The 20,162-nt window shown below is 37.1% G+C and overlaps 1 protein-coding gene across 1 annotated transcript in view; it reads left to right on the top strand.

The window, feature by feature from the left end:
* The window catches only part of ABCG1 (ATP binding cassette subfamily G member 1), a 52,818-nt gene that overhangs the window by 6,144 nt on the left and 26,512 nt on the right, over window positions 1–20,162 (top strand). The window contains exon 2 of the mRNA XM_070943491.1: window positions 403–646. Coding sequence (XP_070799592.1) covers window positions 403–646 — 244 coding nt within the window. The remainder of the gene's footprint in view (window positions 1–402; window positions 647–20,162) is intronic.

The following is a 20,162-nucleotide window of genomic DNA, read 5'->3' as shown; positions in this document are numbered from 1 at the left end:
AGTCTAGAATTCTCAAATTTACACATTAAGTGAAATGCAGTTATGAAACAATATTTGGTGGTGCAGAGTGCTATTTAAATGGGGGGGGGAGAGAATGGGGAATGATGCATAAAGGCAGAACAAATTTAAAATGGGGAAATGAGAAAATGGGCCACACTTTGACTGATTTGCCTATTTCCAAAGCCATATTTTCTTGTAAAATAACAATGTTAGCAGAACAGCATAGAGTTAACTCTTTTTCTGTAGTAGTATGAGACTTATTCTGAGACACATATACAATAATTGCATTTGCAATGGGGGGGAGGGGAGAGACGGGGGATGGAGGGAGGGAGAGAGAGAGGGAGAAGGAGAGGACAACACAAGAAAGCTATGTTTTATTTTTTTTCTCCTCTTGTGTTCTAGAATGCCAGTAATTCTTCATCTACTATGCCTGAGCCAAAGTCAATATGTGTTTCAGTAGATGAGGTGGTCTCTGGTGGTACAGACACACAAGAGATTCATTTGCTCAATGGCCATTTAAAGAAGATGGATAATGTTTTGACTGAAGCCCATCATTTCTCCTACCTTCCTCGAAGACCAGCTGTGAACATTGAATTTAAAGAACTCTCCTATGCTATACCAGAAGGACCATGGTGGAACAAGAAGGGTAAGATAGCATGAATATTTATGTAATTTACATCGTGGTAATATACCAAACAGTAGCAAGGGCAGTGAATTATTGGTTTGTACATCAGAGCATATTGTAGCACAATTTTGCTCAGTATGGGTGTGAATTCAGTGTATCTAATTTATGAATTAAACTAAGTTATATAACTTGCTGTGAGACCATAGTTAACATGTCATGGCTAATGTGTGAATTCTGTTTATTAGATGTTTTGAGGTGAAAATTAAGTCTTTAATGATATAGGGCTTCTGTTTCTCTGAGATCTTGCACTGCTGTTATGATGCTGATTTCTTTATGTGGTTGATTCTGTAGTTTAGTGAAAAAATTATAGTCAAATGTTTTAAGAACCTCTATTGCACAGTTGTACTCATCTTCTTTGGTGGCATAATCTCTTGCTTTTGATTGCTATCCACAATTTCTTATTAGTTTGCTTAGTCTTAGTCTGCAATTCAGCCTAATATAGTTTGGAACATTAATAGAAATTTTTTTAAAAAGATTAATTTTGACTTTGAGAGATTTTTGAGGCTCTTTGAGCTTGCTTGTTTTCTTGCAGATGTTTAATTACCCAAACTAGGTAAACTAGGCTGATGCGGAGCACTGATGTTACCAGGTTTGGGTAATGAAATGTCTGCAAGAAAGCAACCAAGCTTAGAAAATACTAATGACCCCTCATTCCCACCCTGAACAAAAATAGTTTTCATTTTCAGGCTGTTTTTCAGGCCATTTTCAGGCCATTTTTCAGGCCGTTTTTGGCCTGAAAAACAGCCCAGAAATGCCCAAAAAACAGCCTGAAAACGGCCTGGTTTTGGGCTGTTTTTGGGCCATTTTCAGGCCGTTTTCCAGTGCTCCAGTGCCCGTGATGACCAACTGGCTGAAAACTAGAAGAGCAGCTGGCAATGGTGCGTGTACCCACAGAGAGGGCTTTGTGTACCACCTCTGGCAACTGTGGCATAGGTTCGCCATCATGGGTGCAGGGTCTCCTGCTTGGGCGGGGTGTTGGTGTTGGACTAGATGATGTACAAGGTCCCTTCCAACTCAGTTAATCTGTTAATCTGGTACTTTTAATATTGTATAAATAGTTGTGCCATGTTTTCAAAAGTTTTGATTAACAAACTATGTTGTTGCAATTTAAAAAGTAGTTTGGTAGTGTTTCATTTTGGGAACTTTGGGATTTGACATTTTAAAAAATAATTTAATTTGATACTATTTTAACAGATGTTTAAAAGTGCAACCAAGAAAGAAAGAAAATAACAATAACAAGAAATAGGAAAGATGTTTACATTCCTTTTAAAATAGAACAATAATTTTGAACAAAGTAACATGAGATTAGACTGTATCTAAGCATTACCATTGGGATGTTTACTCGGGCATTTTAGTCAGAGTACATGTTGTCCTATATAGGTGGTATTTATAGGTCTATGAAAAGTGTTTTGTTTTTTTTTACTGGAAATCAGAAGATTTCACATCCCTCAGAAATCTATTCATTGAAATGTTGTCCCAACCTAAGAAGTAGATATTTAATTATGGGATTGACCAGAGGCTTTGCAGTTAGCCTGTGCAAAAAGGAGGCTCCAGTTGAGATCAGCTTCAAGTGTCTCATGAATCCAAAACTTTTCAAATTGTGCTTGAGAGATCCCAGTGCTAGTTCTGTTGAGAACCTTGTTAATGTTTGAAATATAGAGTACACAGGGTGATGGGAGAATTCTCTAAAATGGCTCTCCCTATATACCAGTTCTGGATGGTTCCTGGGTTCTCCAGAGAATGAAACCAGTAACAAATCATCTTGACTGTTGTTGGCAGAAGATGAAGATTAAGCACGATTGGACATGTGCATAAACTCAACTTTAAGCCTACTGTTTGAGGATAAGGGTGGAAAGATAAAGCTGTTTCTCCACTCTTTTTTTCATCTGCTGAGTATCAGGCAGCTTCCAGTGATCTGGACCATATTTCAAAGTTCCAGTGAGGAACATAGATGACCTTATGTTTCCCAACAGCCAGGTGGATATATATATATTCATACCCATCCCAGGCATAATAAAGTATCTGTTCATTCAGAACCCCACTGATTCTGGGTTATTACTAATTTTTGCTCTCAGGGTAGTAATACTCCATTTTGAAGAGCAGGCTTGTAACTTAGGAGCCCACTTGGACTCACAGCTCTTGCTAGAACAGTGGCTAGAAGCCATGGCCAAGACGGCTCTGACTAGTACACCACTTGTGGCCTTTATTGGAGCAGGAAATACTGAAGACATTTATACATTTATACTTCGTCATCTTGTACATCAGTTACTGTAATTTTCTTTACATGTGACAACTGCATCAGCCGCTGATACATTTCTAAGTGCAATTGAAGATGCTGATTATTATCTGTAAAGTTGGGCCTGTATATTTGTGAGGCTACCTTTCTTAGATAGATTCTACCTGACCAACTGTCTGACCAGAAAACGCCTGCTGAAGATATGGAAGTGGGCATTCTCCATGGGAGCTCCTGTCTCTTGGAACAACTTGCAACTCCCATTTATCAAATTGAACTTAAATTAAAATTGCAAATTTATGGAAGACTACAAAAAGGTTAAGGCTTCTGTTAATACAGTTTGCAGTTTGTGTTTCAACAGAAAATGGTTGTAAAAAACTATAAGCATCATCTATATGATTAAGAATTATAAAATGTATTGTGACAAAAACTCTTCAAAGTGGTATTTGACATTTCTGAAATGTTTGCTAAAAAGAATGGGAACTCATCCATACTGTTTTTCAACTTCAGATAGTGAAAGGCAGTGCTTTCTATTTAGTACCCAATTTCAAATCTATATTGTACTGATAATCTCCAACAACATTGATCAGCCTGATGGTAATTTGTTAAAACTGAACGGAACATGCTGACAGAATTATAGTGTTTAGCAGGAATGATTCTGGACTGCTAAAGTTATACATTATGCTTTAATTTTTATGATGTGTATTCTGCCAGGAAAGAAGAAGCCACACATGATATTTCCATTAGTCAATAAATCTATTGAGATAATTACTCTAGAGAAAAAAAATGAAGCCCTTGAGGCTAATGTCCCATATTTATTATGAAGCAATTAGATTTTCACCTGGGTCTTTGGACTTGGCTATATGATATCACTTGTTTGTTTTACACTTTCAGAACATAGTGATGCACAGAATTTTAGCATGGCTTATTTCTGATGGGTAATTCTCTATAATTTTTTTTCGCATAGTCTACTAAAATGCTTCTCCCCTTCTCCCCATCCTTGATTAATTCAAAGACTCAGCATGTAGAGAATGAAGTCTATTTTGCACAGAGTGTTGAGTGAACAAAGAATGAATTGCGATCTAAATGGTTAGTGTTACGCTAGTAGGATATAATAACTTTATGGAAAAGCTATATTTTATGAATCCTCCATTTTATTCAGGAGAGAGAATGTTATTGACAGTCCTTGTAGCAGAGAGATGCCCTTATAGAAAGCCAAATCTAGCTCAGGTTCCAGGCTGTCCACTTACCTTGGAAGCCTGGAGTAAGGATTCATCAAGGAAAGCACAACTCCCAGTTCCTGAAGCCTCATTCTTTGATCAAAGCTTCTTTGCAGAATCAGTAGATTGTAGGAAGAGAATGTTGATCAGTTTTGTCCACTTCAATTCTGGTTATAAAATAGATTAGGGGAATCCCCTTTGCAACATATGACAGCAAGTAGCTATGATTGAAAAACCCAAAAGTCAGACTTGGTTAATATTTGAATGGGAGACCATCAAAAATCCCAGTGGAATGGGATGATGGACAACTGAAAAAACAGATCAGAAGAACCATCTGCTTCTGCAGTATTGCTAAGAAAAGTCATGGAAGTGCCAAGGTAATTACCAAGCATTAAACTTGAGGGAATCTTTTTTACCAGCGATTGTATTCGGGATTACTGTTTTCAAACAGATGTTTTGATTATAGCCCATAGGATCATTTAACAGGTTCTGGCTGTTTACTGTGAAATAGATTAATCCTTCCATATGACAATATATTAGGTGGCACAATAACATCCATACATAATATTCAGAAAATTAAATGTCAGACCATTAAAGGTCTTAGATTGTTGAGGGCTTAATAACTGATATTGTATACTGTACTGATTTGCCTGTTTTTCCTCCTTCTAATTTGAATTCTATTTTCCATTTCCCCATACTCAACAATAAGTACAATTTCCCTTTAATTTCTGTGAACATAGTCTACTATATTTGTTATGTTATTTATACAAGAGGAACCAGAGCTGGTCTGTAAAAATACTAATGACCACTAAATGGCAGCAAAGAGTTATGGTTCCTGAATAGCTTTGCTGCCATCTAGTGATCATCTTAGATTTTTTCAGGCCAAACATGGTTGTATTCATATAGGTAGTCCTCAACTTACAACAGTTTGTTTAGTGGCTGTTCAAAGTTACAGTGGCACTGAAAAATGTGATTTAGGACCATTTTTCACAGTTACAATGGTTGTAGCATCCCCATGATCATGTGATCAAAATTTAGATGCTTGGCAAGGGGTTCATATTTATCACTGTTGCTATGTTCCAAGGTCATGTGATCAACTTTTGCTACCTTCTCACAAGCAAAGTCAACGGGGAAGCCAGTTTCACTTAACAACCATGTTACTAACTTAACAACTGCAGTGATTCACTTAACAACTGTAGCAAGAAAAGTTGTAAAATAAGGCAAAACTCACTTAACAAATGTTTCACTTAACAACAGAAATTTTGAGCTTAATTGTTGTCATAAATTGAGGACTACCTGTACTGAATATAGGTTCCTAAGACTAATTATAGGATTGCTAATAATATTCATCCATGCCTGTGGAAAGTTAGCTCCCTATATTATACACTACACAATATACCCATAAAAGAAGCTGCTTGGAGTATTTTGAGTAAAGGCAAGCTGTGGATACCCAAGACGAGCACTCTAAGATCATCAGAAAACTTAAAACCAAAACAAAATGGAAATATATAGAGCTCTCATCTCACACAGCTATTCTGCTGCCATTTTAGCTCCTCTGTTTTTTAGTGAAGATAGAGTTATCTACATTCAGCAAATTAATGCATTTGAGCCTATCTTATTTCATCCATTGCTACCCTGTCACCTGGTCAAAGCAAGATAAAGGTTGTAAAATATTGAACTAGTATTTTTAATGAAATAATGATAGGGGTTGTCAATTTTTAACTGTAAATCAACACTGGATTTCTGAAAAATATGCCTATTTGGTATTTGCTTGAAATTCATGTTATTATCTTATTTATCTGTTACATTTTTAGAATTGGTAATTTGGCTTTAATTTGGTTGCCATTTTATGAACACTTGGGAGTAATTCCCTTTAAACATTGTGAGACTTGCATGCTAGTACACATATGTTACAATTATGCTATTAAATATTCACCTTTAAAATATGTGAAGGACTCTTACAACATTTCTGGTACAATCTACTGACTAATTCCTATGCAGCCCCCAACAAAATATAAGTTTATAATAAATACTACAAATATCTAATCATTACAAATAAACCTTTTAAGATATTTGCACAAACTCATTTTTTTCTGTATATATATTGATTAGTGAATTTCATGCATGCTGTTAAATGTTTTGCTTTTCCATTTTGTAGCAAATGTCTGAAACATTCTCAACTTTTTCAGGTTATTAAGAAACACAGCTGTTTTTTCATATGTTTATCTTGCTATGCAAATTAATGTATTTTGATTAGCTGCATATATCTTAGATTGTTTTTTCAAATATCAGAATTAAAGATAAACTTGATCCAGTAATAGACTTCAGTTGTTAAGTATTTATGTTTAATCTGCAAACCACTATTTAAACACTATTGAAGTAGATTTTACTGAAGAGTACACCCATTTGGCAAATGAAATAGCGTGGCATAAATATGCCATTGTTTTAAAAAATGTTGAGGTGTTGTAAATTCCACTTTGACACATTCTTGTAACAAATATATATCTTGTATTGTGCTGGCAAGATTCCACACCCTACCTTTTGAAATGCAAATGGTGAAAAATGGGATTTATTGTATATGTTTTGGTGTTTCTAGTCAGAGAATTCAAGAAAAGCCTGTTCTTGTGTAGCAGGTGCATTGCAGTTGAGGTGCTGCATGAAGCAGTTCTCTCTCACTCCTGCTCGGTTACTATCAGTCATTGCACTACAGTAACCTCAGCCTGTGATGCTGGGGCAGTGACGAAGCAGAAGTTGATTGGTTGCACTACGTCTGTTGCTAAGATGAGTGAGGAAAGCAAGCAAGCAAGGAAGGAAGGATCACCAGAGAAAAATGCACATTCTTCTTAACATTCAAAATATCTAAACATTATAGTCAGGATTTTGTTTACATTTTCTGACAGTAGGTGTGCTCACATCTTAGTTAGCTAAAGATTTAACCACCTTAAAAAAAAAAAAAGGAAATACCCAGTTAGACTGAATGAAATTCAGGATGTAGCAACTCACTGCAAAGACAGTGTTAAAAGAATCTTTAAAAAAAAATTCTAAACTCTGCTTGATCAATTTAATTGTCTTTATTCTAATCCAACAAATATAATGAAACTTTTTGCTGTTGCAACAGCTGCACATTTTACTACTGGACTTCATAGACCGGAATCTTTGATCCAGTGAGTTATCTGATGTTGGGAAAGCAGAAATTAGCAAATGCCTTTTCCTTTTTCATATCAACTGAAGGTGGCAGAAAAAAACTTTTAAAAATGTTATTTTTATAAATAGCCTGATCTTAAATAGGCTGCTTTAAATAATTTTAATTGATTGCAGTGCATCCCTACAATACCAATAGCTATGTGATGCTTCCCATTGTCTGGTGAATTGAATCTAGTTCAGGGGTGAAATCTTACCGGTTCAGACCGGTTCGGGCAAACCAGCAGTAATGATTGGCATCAGTTCGCCGAACCGGTAGCAATCATCCTTGATGGCCCCACCCCCGCCCGCCTGGTCGCCCGCTCAAGCACACCGGGGCCACCTTGCCCGCCCTCTCCATGCGCTGCACTTGGAAGGGGCCGCCACCGCTCTTGCCACCCTCCCTTCCCATGTGGCTGCAGACATCCACCTGTCCTCCCGGAGCACTGCTGTGGCATCGCTGTTCACTTTCTTCCTTCTCCCACCGTGAAATGAAAGCAAACAGAGCTGGTGGTGCTTTGGGAGGGCAGGTTGATGTATTCATTATAGTTGTCAGCTGCAGACGTCCACCTGCCCTCCCGAAGCACCACCGCAGAGAACAAAACAACCCCATTGCACCACACCTCCTCCTGCAGCCAAGCGCGCCCAGCCGTGTATGCCCTTTCTTTAAATGGGCTGTGCATGGACACTTGGAGAGAGAGAGAGAGCAAGAGAGTTCTCCAACCTCTGTTTGTATTTGTGTGAGAGAGAGAGAGGGAGGGAGGGAGGGAGGGAGTGATCTGAAGCTGAGGCACTCAAACTTCTGGCAGCGGCGGGGCCTTCTGCTTCTGAGCAGCCCTAAATCAGCCAGCTCCACCTGACCTATTCCCTTGAGTCTCGCCGTTCTCCTCACCCCCCCTCCCCTAAGCAGCGGCAGGCTCTGCAGGACAACAAGGCCTCTCATTTTTCCCACGGCGCAGCTTACACTTGCTACCTCTGCTTGTCTGCTTGCAAGCAGTGATCTTCCCTACTTCTCTCAGGACGCTGGTGCGGGCACCATGCATCACTTGTTGGGGTTGAGCAGGGAAACTGCTGTCATGCTACTTCCCTGAGCGCACAGCCGAGGCCGTGCGCTTCCTCTCCAGGCTGGCCACCGGCAAAGAGACACACGACCAACAGCCACTCAATGCCCTATGTGCAGCATCACCCAGCCACCGGTGGGGATGGAGCAGCCAGCCCAGTTTGGGCTTGGACTGGCTGGTTGGAGTAGCACTGCAGCCGAGGTCTCCCACGCCAACATTCACCGGCAAGCACAACTTTAGTCAGTCCATTCAAGCCACCACTGCAGGGCCAGCTGCCTGGCGCAAAACCTCACGGTTTTTCTCAGATGAGGAGGAGATTAATAATTTCAGTTTAATAATTGGTTAATAAATTCAGGGCTAAATGGCTCTGGACTTGATCATTGTGGCTCTATTAAATAAACACAAGCAAATTGTAACTATTTTTAATCTCTTATTTCAGTGAATTTACTTTAAAGATAACTATTTATTTATATATATTCATATATTAAAGTAATATGGCTATCCAACTCACTCATGGTGACTCGATGTGGTTTACAGAATCAAATTCAAATCCCAAACCTAATAAATCCTTGCTCCCTGACTATGTTTGTGTCTACCTGTGTATCTTTATGGATGTGTCTTAAATTTCACATACAGCACTTTGTTTTATTGAGGCTTCTAAAGAATCAGCACAAGTGTTAAAAATATGTGTGCTTGGAATTGGCAGTAGCTATTTTACCACTCAAAGATAATCTTTGGCTACCTGGATTTCTATTGTCAGTAAGGCTCAATAAGCACCCCAGCTTTCATCCTGATGCCTCAAGGAAGGGCAGTTCCATCTAGGACAGATCATACCTTTCGCAATCCTGGGAGCCATCCAATCCTAAATTTTGTTCAGATTGGGATGCTTCAATATGAACCTGCAAGTGTTTATTCTGGCCAACTACCATAGTCTCCATGGAACAATTGCCTCTGGCTGTGCCCTTCCAATGGCCAATTCATTTCCTTTATAGCAGCAGTCCTTAAAAGGGTTGACATATTGTGTGTATGTGTACATAATATGTGTACACAGAGTTAAAATAATATATTCAAAGTTATATATGTATGCATTGTATATCTATTATGTGTTATATATATATATATTGTATGTATGTATTATATATGCTTCTATTGTATAGCTTGTATATACAAACAGACACAACAATAACATTTAACCTCAAAATAACTTTTTTGCATTATCCTAGGTTTGGCTGAGTAAAGTCTGCTACAGCTTTTGTTATGAGGGGGGTCTTTCAATAGTGGTGGGTGGTAAGTAATGACCCATATGAGAGGGTGTAGCCAATCGAAATGGAAGAAAGTAAAGAAAATAAAAGAAAGTAAAATGCATAGCTAACTGGATAGCAAAGCTTATGCTGGCATAAGCTGTAAAGCAGTGATCCCCAACCTTTTTGACACCAGGGACCAGTTTCCTGTAAGACAATTTTTTCACGGACCAGTGGGAGGAGCGCACAATCTACATCCCATGCATGTGTAGTTTCGCTCACCCACTGCTCACCTCCAGCTACTGTATGTGGCACTGTTTCCTAAAAGGTCACTTTCAACTTAACATTAAGCACAAGGACCTTCACAGTGGACTGAGGACAAATAATGGATGACAGTGTTCAGTGTCCAGTTTTGCAGAAATGGTTGGTAGCTTGTACTTGCAATAGGGCAACTTAGCAATATGGATATGGCCTTAAGACTTAAGGCTCCCTTAAGTCTAAGTTTCTTATCACAGTCAAAGTCTTAGATTGGGTCTGTGATGCTGCATACACATTCTTTTCTGTAGACTAGAACATATTATTTATGATATTAAAATACTTTAAAACAGTACTTTCCTCTGCTTATTCTCTTCAGTATTTAAGTTTCTAGTCCTTAAAGAGAAATATGTATGGAATGTGACAGAGAATTTTAAAAACTACATAGAGTATGCAGTATTCATTTTAGAGACGGTTTAAGAATCATTACCTAAAATACATACAAATTGTATGTTCGAAGGTTGTCTATATATTATGCTATTATGTAAACTGATCTGAAATGCTGAATGTAGGTCAGTTAGGTCTTTTGAAACAGAAGGTGCTTCAGGATTATTTTAACAGTTGTTAAGTGAATCTGGTTTCTCCATTGACTTTGCTTGTCAGAAGGTTGCAAAAGGTGATCTGGGACCCTGCAACCATCATACATGTGAGTCAGTTGTCAAGCATCCAAATGTAAATCACATAACCATGGGATGTTGCAACGGTCATAAATGTTAAAATTGGTCATAACTCACTTTTTTCAGTGCCGTTGTATCTTTGAATGGTCACTAAGTGAACAGTTGTAAATCGGGGATTACCTGTACAGTTGTTCAATTTTAAAGTTGAAATAGTTTTTAATTTGATATTTTATCTTAATATAAGGCTTTATATGTAAACATGATGTAAATGTGCTTCTCTCTCACCCCATGTTTATTTTCTGCACATGTATTTCCATATTGCTTCCTTCTTAAGTATATGTTTATGTATTTGACAATCCATAAGAAAATACTTATGACACTCTGAAAAAAACAACAACCCTTTATCTTTTTTCTTCTAGATTCTACTCAATTGAATTTGGGGGGGGGGAGTCCATAATATTTGTATAAATTGTCAGTCACTCAAAATATTAAAATCATGAATCATGCAAGCATTCTCTTATTGTTTCTCCCTTTATCTGGTAAAAAAGCAAATGGGCAAATAGTGATTTCTGAGCAAAGGATAACTTCTTCAGGTGGATGGCAGAAAGATTTCCTCATGGAAGACATCCCAGAAACACTTGCATGTAGTCTGGTGTCTACAGGGTTATTATCATTCATTGACCTATTTAAAAGACTCACTCTGTTCTGAGCTGCAACAGTGCTATATACCTAGTTGCATTTACCTTAATCTTTCTCACACAATCCTAGTGCCTACTATTGAGAAGCAGGTTCTAACATGTTTGACCATTTGCAAGTCTACCAGATTGAACTTTATCCAACTTTTCAAGTAGGCTAGCACTGAAGACTTTGACAGATGCTTTCTTGACATCAAGAAACATTATAGCCACTTCATTTTCTCAGCCTCCTATGTTACCTCATCATTTATCTGCTGTGAAAAAATAAGATTACTATGACCTGATTGTTTTTTATGAATTCAAACTAACTTCTGGAAATGGCAGCATTTTTCCTATATGCTTACAAACATAGTGCTTGACAATCTGTTCTGATACTCTGTGTCCGCACCGCTGGAATACCTGAAGGACAAGTTATGGACAGATTGCCATGGAGAAAATGAGTCAGAAAAGGTTTAGGAATGAAACTCTTGACAATTACTGCTGCCAATAGTTATTATTTTGGATATGTTTGCCACCTTGAGTTATTTGTAAAAATAAGAAAGACAGGATATAAACAAACAAACAAACAAATAAAATTATGCTATATTCAGTTAGATGTATTAGAGAAGGGGCTTTCAAACTTTTTCAGGCCATAGAATCTATAAATTAAAAATAGCAACAAAATGTTTTCCAAAACCTCTGATCAAAAGATTAAGCTTTAGGGATAGAAAATTGGCTGCATTAGAGAGAATTTTTTTTCATTCTTAGTTTCTCTTGGAACTGAATAGATTTTGAATTATGAAGAGACATTTTATTTATTTATTTATTTATTTATTTATTTATTTGTTTGTTTGTTTGTTTGTTTGTTTGTTTAATTTTTATAGCTGCCCATCTCAAATGACTCTTTTTAAACCATAAAAACAAAACAGTACAAAATAAATATTTATGACACTAAGTAAAAATGATAATATGGATCTTAATACAGCCAGGAAATGGAGTTCTTAACACAGTTGGAGCTCTAGGCCCAGGCATATAACCAAGATTCAAAGTCCTGAGAAATGCCAACAGTTTCAGGGTCATCCTGATAACTAAAGGGAGAATATGTCTCCTGATTCCTGCAAGCTGACATTCCATGGCTAAAGGGACCCAAATTCCAACCTGCCTGCATGAGTTGGATGGGTAGAAACAACTGGAAGAAAATGGTCTTTAAGGGAACCTGGCCCCACCTTGAATTGCATCTAGCAATTAACACTGGCAACCAATTGAATATCTGACATTTATTACTACCCATGCAGCTGCATTCTGCAGCAGTTGAATCTTCCAAATGCTCTTCAAGAGCAGCCCCATCCAAAGCACATTGCAGTAATCCATATGAGAGGTCATGAGGTTGTGAGTAACTGAGAACAAAGCCTCATGATCAAGATCCAGGAATGATGCTTAACAAGTTGTTTTAAATACTGTGAGAGTCCATGGGACTAGAAAATTAGAATAGAATAGAATAGAATAGAATAGAATTAGAATAGAATAGAATAGAATAGAATAGAATAGAATAGAATAGAATAGAATAGAATAGAATAGAATGTACCTTGGTGGTCTTCTAGTCCATCTCCTGCTCAAGCAGGAGAGCCTATACCATTTCAGACAAATGGCTGTCTAGTCTCTTCTTAAAAACTCCAATGATGAAACACCCACAACTTCTGAAGGAAAGCCATTTCACTGGTTAATTGATCTCAGTGTTAGGAAGTTTCTCCTTAATTTCAGGTTGCTTCTCTCCTTGATTAGTTTCCATCCATTGTTTCTTCCTGTGGTGCTTTGAAAAATAAGTTGACCCCTTCTTTGTGGCAGCCCCACAAATACTGGAATACTGATATCATGTCACCCCTAGTCCTTCTTTTCTCCAGACTAGCCAAACCCAAATCCTACAATTCTTCATATGTTTTAGTCTCCAGGCCTTTAATCATCTTAGTTGCATTCCACGCGATTTAGAAGATTATTTTCATGTTTCTGACACATGGATTAAATGGTATATCAGATAGCAGTATAACAACATGATTTATAGCTAAAAAAGGAAACAAAGTCAAGCTTGACTTACCGGTATATACAGTATTTGTGAGGCTATCTTTCGTAGATAGATTCTATCTGACCAACTGTCTGACCAGAAAACTCCTGCTGAAGATATGGAAATGGGCATTCTCTGTGGGTGTTCCTGTCTCTTGGAACAACTAATCAAAATGGTAGTTTTTCTCTTATCCGTTCACTATACAGAATGATATTGATATTGCATTTTACTTTAACCTGATGCCTTCTGAGTATGTTTGGAGTCTAGTTACCAGAATTCTCAACCAGCAAATTAGGTAGAGGTGGTACTGGTGGTACTGATGGTAGAAAATAAGCAGAGCCTTGCAATGGATAATGAGTTTGACAGTCAAAAACTGTTTGTCCAATTGAAATGGGATCTTCTGCTTTAATATTTCAATTAAAAAAATCCCTCTTTTCTCTTACATAAAATTCTGATAGGTATGGTATTTTTAGGGACAGTTATATATGTATTATCACTATTCAATCTTGTATTAAAATGCTGCTACAAAATTCAAAAGCTTGTTTTATTTCTGACAAAGTACACCAAAACTTCCCTTGGGGTGTTTCTTGCAGTTTCTGCTCTATATCATCCTCTTCCCCATCCAAATAATTGCCAAGACTTTAATAATCCTTTTTCTAATATCTTCATCCTTCTGGGATTGCTCTAGGTCTTTAAACAAAATTCCTTCTCTCTCAATTCCAGTGGAGCCAGATTATCTAGTTCTGTTTCAACTTTCTGTCTATAACTTCTGTCTTACTCTCGAAAATTCCATTTTGTCATAATGTGGAATAAAGACTTTAGGAACCAGTGTTTACAATCTTACTCTAATTTTCTGTCTTATCACTACAATCTTGTAGCAGTTGTAGTCTAAGTTAGATAATTAAATTAAATTAAATTAAGATTTTATTTTATACCTAAACTAATTTTGATGTGTTTGTGGGATTTTTTTTTCCTGGAAACATTTAATTCTTTGATTTTTGGGGTCCATGTCTTCAAAGGCTGGTTGACATACAAGGTGTGCTTAAAAATGCCATTTTTGACAGCATGAAAAGTGAGAATTTGAAATATATGTTCACTAATAAATGCTGCAGAGGATGACAGTATTTTTTTAGTTGTGAGTTTAGCTAATCAATTGTAAATTGGCTCACAGAGGTTGAAACTGGTTGGTTAGATCAGTATAAGACTTATGAAGGAAGTCCTTCATTCTTTTTATATGAGATCTACCTCCTTCAGCCATATAGTTTCCATCAATTTCTTAGCTTAGCAGGTATTGAAGATATTGCTATGTCTTCCAATTTGTCTTGTATGACTGCACCCATGACTAACATTTAGCACTGAATAACTGGCTTGGCACAATACAAATCTTTGTTGTGAAATAATGGTGCTTTGCCATAAACTTTATTTATAGTGACTGAACTTTAACTTCTGTTTTGAAATGGCTGTATATTTTCTTTTCTCAGAGATATGATGACATATCACTTATTACCTGTGTTGGCAACTTAGCACAAGAGACAATCATACGTTTAAGAAGTATTTGGGAAGCATCTGGTACTTTGTACACAGATTAATGGTAGATATGTTATATATAGCTTTTTGTCTTTGTCAGCTGTGCAAGTAGATAGCAAATAATCAAAATCGCATTTTTTTCTCTTATCCGTTCAATAGAATAGAATAGAATAACAGAGTTGGAAGGGACCTTGGAGGTCTTCTAGTTCAACCCCCTGCCCAGGCAGGAAACCCTACACCACTTCAGACAAATGGTTACCCAACATCTTCTTAAAAATTTCCAGTGTTGGGGCATTCACAACTTCTGCAGGCAAGTTGTTCCACTTATTAATTGCAATTAATTCTGCAATATACAGAATGATGTTGCTATTGCAATTTACTCTAATCTGATGTCTTCTAGATATGGTTGGAGTCTAGCTACCAGAATTCCCAGCCAGCAAATTAGGTAAAGGTCTTACTGATGGTACTGATGGTACCATGGAAAAAAGACTTTCGTATTTTTTTTCAGGTATCATATAGCCCTTATGTGAGTTTTTTCCTGTACTAATGTAGGTTATTTTCTCAGGCAATGGCTCTTTAGTGGAATCCTCAGCCATTTCTAAACTCTTTGATTCTTGATAAATCCACGGCAAGCAACAAAGATCTGAAAGGATCAGATATTGCCAAATATACTTGTGATGCCAATATAAAATGTATGAGTCAATGCATTCCAATGAATATTCAGCTTGTTATAGCAAAGAGTCCAGTTATTTGAAATATATGTTTACTAATAAGTGCTGCAGAGGATGACAGCACACGTGCCATGGTGGCACAGTGCTTAGGATGCAGCATTATAGGCTAATTCTGCCCGCTGCCAGGAGTTAGATCCTGACCAGCTCAATGCTGACTCAGATGTCCATCCTTCTGTAGTCAGTAAATTAAGGATCCAGATTATTGGGGACAATATACTGACTCTGTAAACTGCTTAGAGAATGCTATAAAGCATTATGAAGTGGTATATAAGTCTAAATACTATTGCTATTTGTGTCTGAGTATTTTAGATTACAAAGAGCAGCATTGGTATTAACTAGTCAACTTGCATGGTAGACTTTCATAAGATCTTAATTTCACCCATTTCTAGAGGGATAACCTATGTCGTAGGGTTTTAAATCCCTTGGCCTGCAGTACTACTTAAGAAAATCCAATTTGATAAGTTTTTTATACCCTCTCCTTTTAAAACGGAAATGCAAATATACTTGTATGGTACATTACAAGGAATGATTCGAAAGCTTAATACAGGAGCATGGTATAAGATGCTTCATACTGTTAAACCAGCTCTGCAATCCCACCAAATGAAATAATGTATTTATAAGGACAAATAGGGGCTTCTTGTTCATATACTATAAGGGCTCCTAAAATCATTTCAGCTACATTTTGAAAATTATTTGGAAGTACACAAAGAATCTCTATAAAAATTAAAATGTGCTGAGGTTTTCCCTGGTTGCATTTGCAGAGCCAAGACTTGTACTGAGGCCAAACCAAGCCACAGTGCATGTGGGTGTGTGTAGTAAGATCCTGGGAAAGCCTTGGAGCAGCCACATGGTATTTCCTGGAGGTTGTAGTTGCTCCAGTCCTTTGGGGGAAAGGCTCTTGGCCTGTATCCACAAGCTTAACATAGCCTTGTTGAAGAGCAATCCAAACATAACTTGAGTTGAACAAGTACTAGGAGAACTGTTTTCATTCTGAAATGAATAGCCCCCCCACCCGCCTTAGATACTTAGCAATGTAAAGGGTAGCATATTTGTTGACTCTTTGTAATTAAAAAGTGACTGAGAACTAGACAGTCTTCATGAAAAAAGGCAAACATATGAAAAACAACAGGCAGATAAAGAATTTTTCCAAATCTTTATATCAAATATAAGAAGCGAAGAGAGATAAAGAAAGAGAAGCAAAAGGCATGTTTTTTTGTTTTTTTTTTATGTCTACTTAATCCAGAACAGATCCGTTCTGTTTTAGGAATCTTTTAAGAATCCCTTATGAATGGATCTGCTATAAGTAAGGCATTAAGTATAGCTCATGAGATTGGTGTAAAATGTTTGCAGTTTATCCATTATAATGCTAATGAATAATGAAGATAGAGAAACCCAAAGAATAAATTTTGCTGAAGGTTTGTCCGGTCACTGGCTGAGAAAAGGAGCCCTAAGAGATCACGCTGTTGGTACTGCAGTGATAAAATCTTGTCCAAATATTCTAACTCAGAATTCATATCGGAGCTCTGCCTGTACACGTATATGCTTCAAATCATCAATAGACGCTGGGGATAGTTTGTGGAACTGAGAGCAGATTCTTTAAAATGTGATTTGGACTAATTCAAAGATAATCCTACTCACAAAGTAGGCAAAATAAAGGGGAACAAACTTTGGAGGGTTGCCTTGGATAGGGTTGTGAAGCCAAAGGGCAGGCTTAGTTTTTTCTCTTTTATAAGTAGTCCTCGACTTATGATCTCAATTCAGCCCAAAATTTCTGTTGTTAAGTGAGACATTTGTTAAGTGAACTTTGCCCCATTTTACAATTTTTTTGGTCATAGTTGTTAAGTGAATCACTGCAGTTATTAAATTAAAACAAGGTTATTAAGTGAATCTGGCTTCCCATTGACTTTCTTGTCATATGACCATGGGGGTGCTGCAACAATTGTAAGTGTGAAAAATATTCATAACTGACTTTTTCCACTGCTGTTGTAATTTTGAATAGTCATCAAACAAACTGTTGTAAATCAAGGACTATCTGTATTTGAGGTTTGGAAGCTATATTGAAATCATTCCTTGTTTCTGCTTTTATACTGCTCAAAAAAATAAAGGGAACACAAGCAGAAGACATCTGAGATCTGAATGAATGAAATAGCCTTATTAAATACTTTGTTCGTTACATACAGTAGTTTATACACTGCTCAAACAACTAAAGGGAACACAAAACTACTGTATGTAACGAACAAAGTATTTAATAAGGCTATTTCATTCATTCAGATCTCGGATGTCTTCTGCTTATGTTCCCTTTATTTTTTTGAGCAGTGTATTTTGCTACAATAGAGAATTCAGTTTTAAAAGAATTCAACAAAAAATGATCTGTAAGCTGAAATTCCAATGTAGGAATTCGTCTGTTTTTATTTTGGGAGAACAGCAGTTGTTTATAAACTTTAAACTCACCATGGAACTGTGGTTGACTGACCATGAGACATTTCAGTGTGCTATTAAGTCATAGAAAGATTGGTAGGGTCTTCTGAATAAGCGTTCTAATCCTCATTAATGACAGCCTGTACATAGTAATGTCCCAATACAAATCTGACCTTTATTTGTGCCCTGACATCAGATGTAAGTATATAGGCCATAGGGTTTATTGTCCCCACTGCTTGGATGCCTGTGCAATTAGCCCTGAATTGTAAGAGATCCATGAAAATAGAACCAAAATATAAGTTTTGAGTTATGGGTAGTAACAAAGCAGTTGATGTGTATAAAATGGAACACCTAGATGTCCTGAATAAATTACAATGGTTACTACTGTTAGAAGAAATATCCTTCTGGGTTCAGCTCCAAATGGGGAAAAAGACACTGGAAACATGGAGACTGCTTGGAAAGATGGTTTAATGGTGGACAGGATCACATGGTTTGAGTTCCTGAACAGAAAGGGCAAGATGCAGCGAGTCCCCAGGTTTTATGCCCTCTCTGGCTTTGAACTTCCTTGGGCCTCGAAAGAGTATCCTGATTGGTTGTCAGACTCCCAGGGAGTGGGGGTCTTAGCTAGCCTTGCTGGCTGATGTAATCTTCCCAGGTGCCATGTGGTGAGTTTCTGTTGCTAGATGGGTCCTATTGTGTTGCAGATGATGGTCCATTGACAAAGATGGGAGGGAATTGAGTTTCTGCCTCTGACCCATTGACAAAGGGTGGAGGGGCAGGAAGGTGGGAGCTGCTTCGTCTTTAAAACATGCTTCTCCATTTCTCATCTAGGGAAACATAATATTCTGCCTTTTTAATATTTCCTAAAATATTTCATTCTTTTAGGAAAGGGGTGGGTGCTAACTTCCTACACTACAAAGAAATATTATTTTATATTATTTTTAATTACTAAAAGGCAGATAGACAAAGGGGCATAAATATTAAGAGAGCTCTAAAAGAAAAAATACTAGCTAATAAAATAGTAATTTTTTATCCACAAAAATTACTAGCTGCATGCAATTATATCCTTCCCGAGCAATATGGACATTGCTGGCTCCAGCCTTCCCCTCCCACCATCTGATACATCTCCCAAATGTGTTCAAGTTGTGTATCTTGATGAATGCTCCAGGGCAAATCTGAAATGAATTGAATGCGTATAGTTGGTATTGGGAGAGGAAAATATTTAAGGGAATCTAGGTTAATAGGACTTTTTCTTCTAGAGAAACCAGGAAAATGTAAAGAATTTACATTGTGACAGTGTCCTTACTGTCACTGATTTGAAACCGTGGAAAAAACTCATGAGCTTTTCCAGCTAGTCAATACAAGAATGCAAAAATGCTGTTCGAATCAGTGATCAACTCTCTATCCTTATCCCAGAATCTTATGGGGTGGATTTGTTTTGCTTTGCTGAGTTGAGTTGGATTGGGTTTTGTTTTGAGAAAACCTTAGCATTTGCTATAAGAGAGAGCTGCTGGATATTTTGCTGAAATGGAGCTGAGCTGGATCTACATGAGCTCAGTTGTTCAGTTGTCGGGCGTGGGACTACACTGGAATTAGAAAACAAATAACAGATGGAGTTATCTTCAGTGTGGTTTTATAACAACAACTTTCCTATCAATCCAGACCATCATAATATTTAGGCTATAATGAAAAGCTTTTTCTGTAAGAACTGAAAGATTGTTTTAACCAGGTCTAGAGCTGATACAAACATATTATAAAATCATAGAAAAATATTTTTTAAAATATGCACAAAGACTTATCACGGTGGTAAAGGAGTTCCAAAGCCACTACAAAAATGCCTGGTTGCAGTTAATGACATCCAGGTAGTCAGATTTCCAGGATACCTTGATTAGATTCATTCATTCATTCATTCATTCATTCACTCACTCACTCACTCACTCACTCACTCACTCACTCAAATTCTATAGCCTCTCTCTCACATAAGCGGCTCTGGGTGGCAAATAATCATAAAACCAAATTAAAACCAAGCACAAGAACAATAAAAATGCCGTATATATCTCTGTCTATCTCTATATCTATATTAGCCAAGAAAAAATATAACCAATATTATTTACAGTTGCTAATGTCTGATCAATGTCATTTTATTTATCTTAACATGGTTAAGATTTTAATTCTATTAAAGTAGCTAAGTTTTGTAAAAA

This window comes from Pituophis catenifer, unplaced genomic scaffold, assembly GCF_029215685.1.
Source record: "Pituophis catenifer annectens isolate HBS135680 unplaced genomic scaffold, rPitCat1.0.hap2 SCAF_4, whole genome shotgun sequence".
In the NCBI taxonomy this organism is placed as follows: domain Eukaryota; kingdom Metazoa; phylum Chordata; class Lepidosauria; order Squamata; family Colubridae; genus Pituophis; species Pituophis catenifer.
This window is presented reverse-complemented; position numbering and strand designations above follow the sequence as displayed.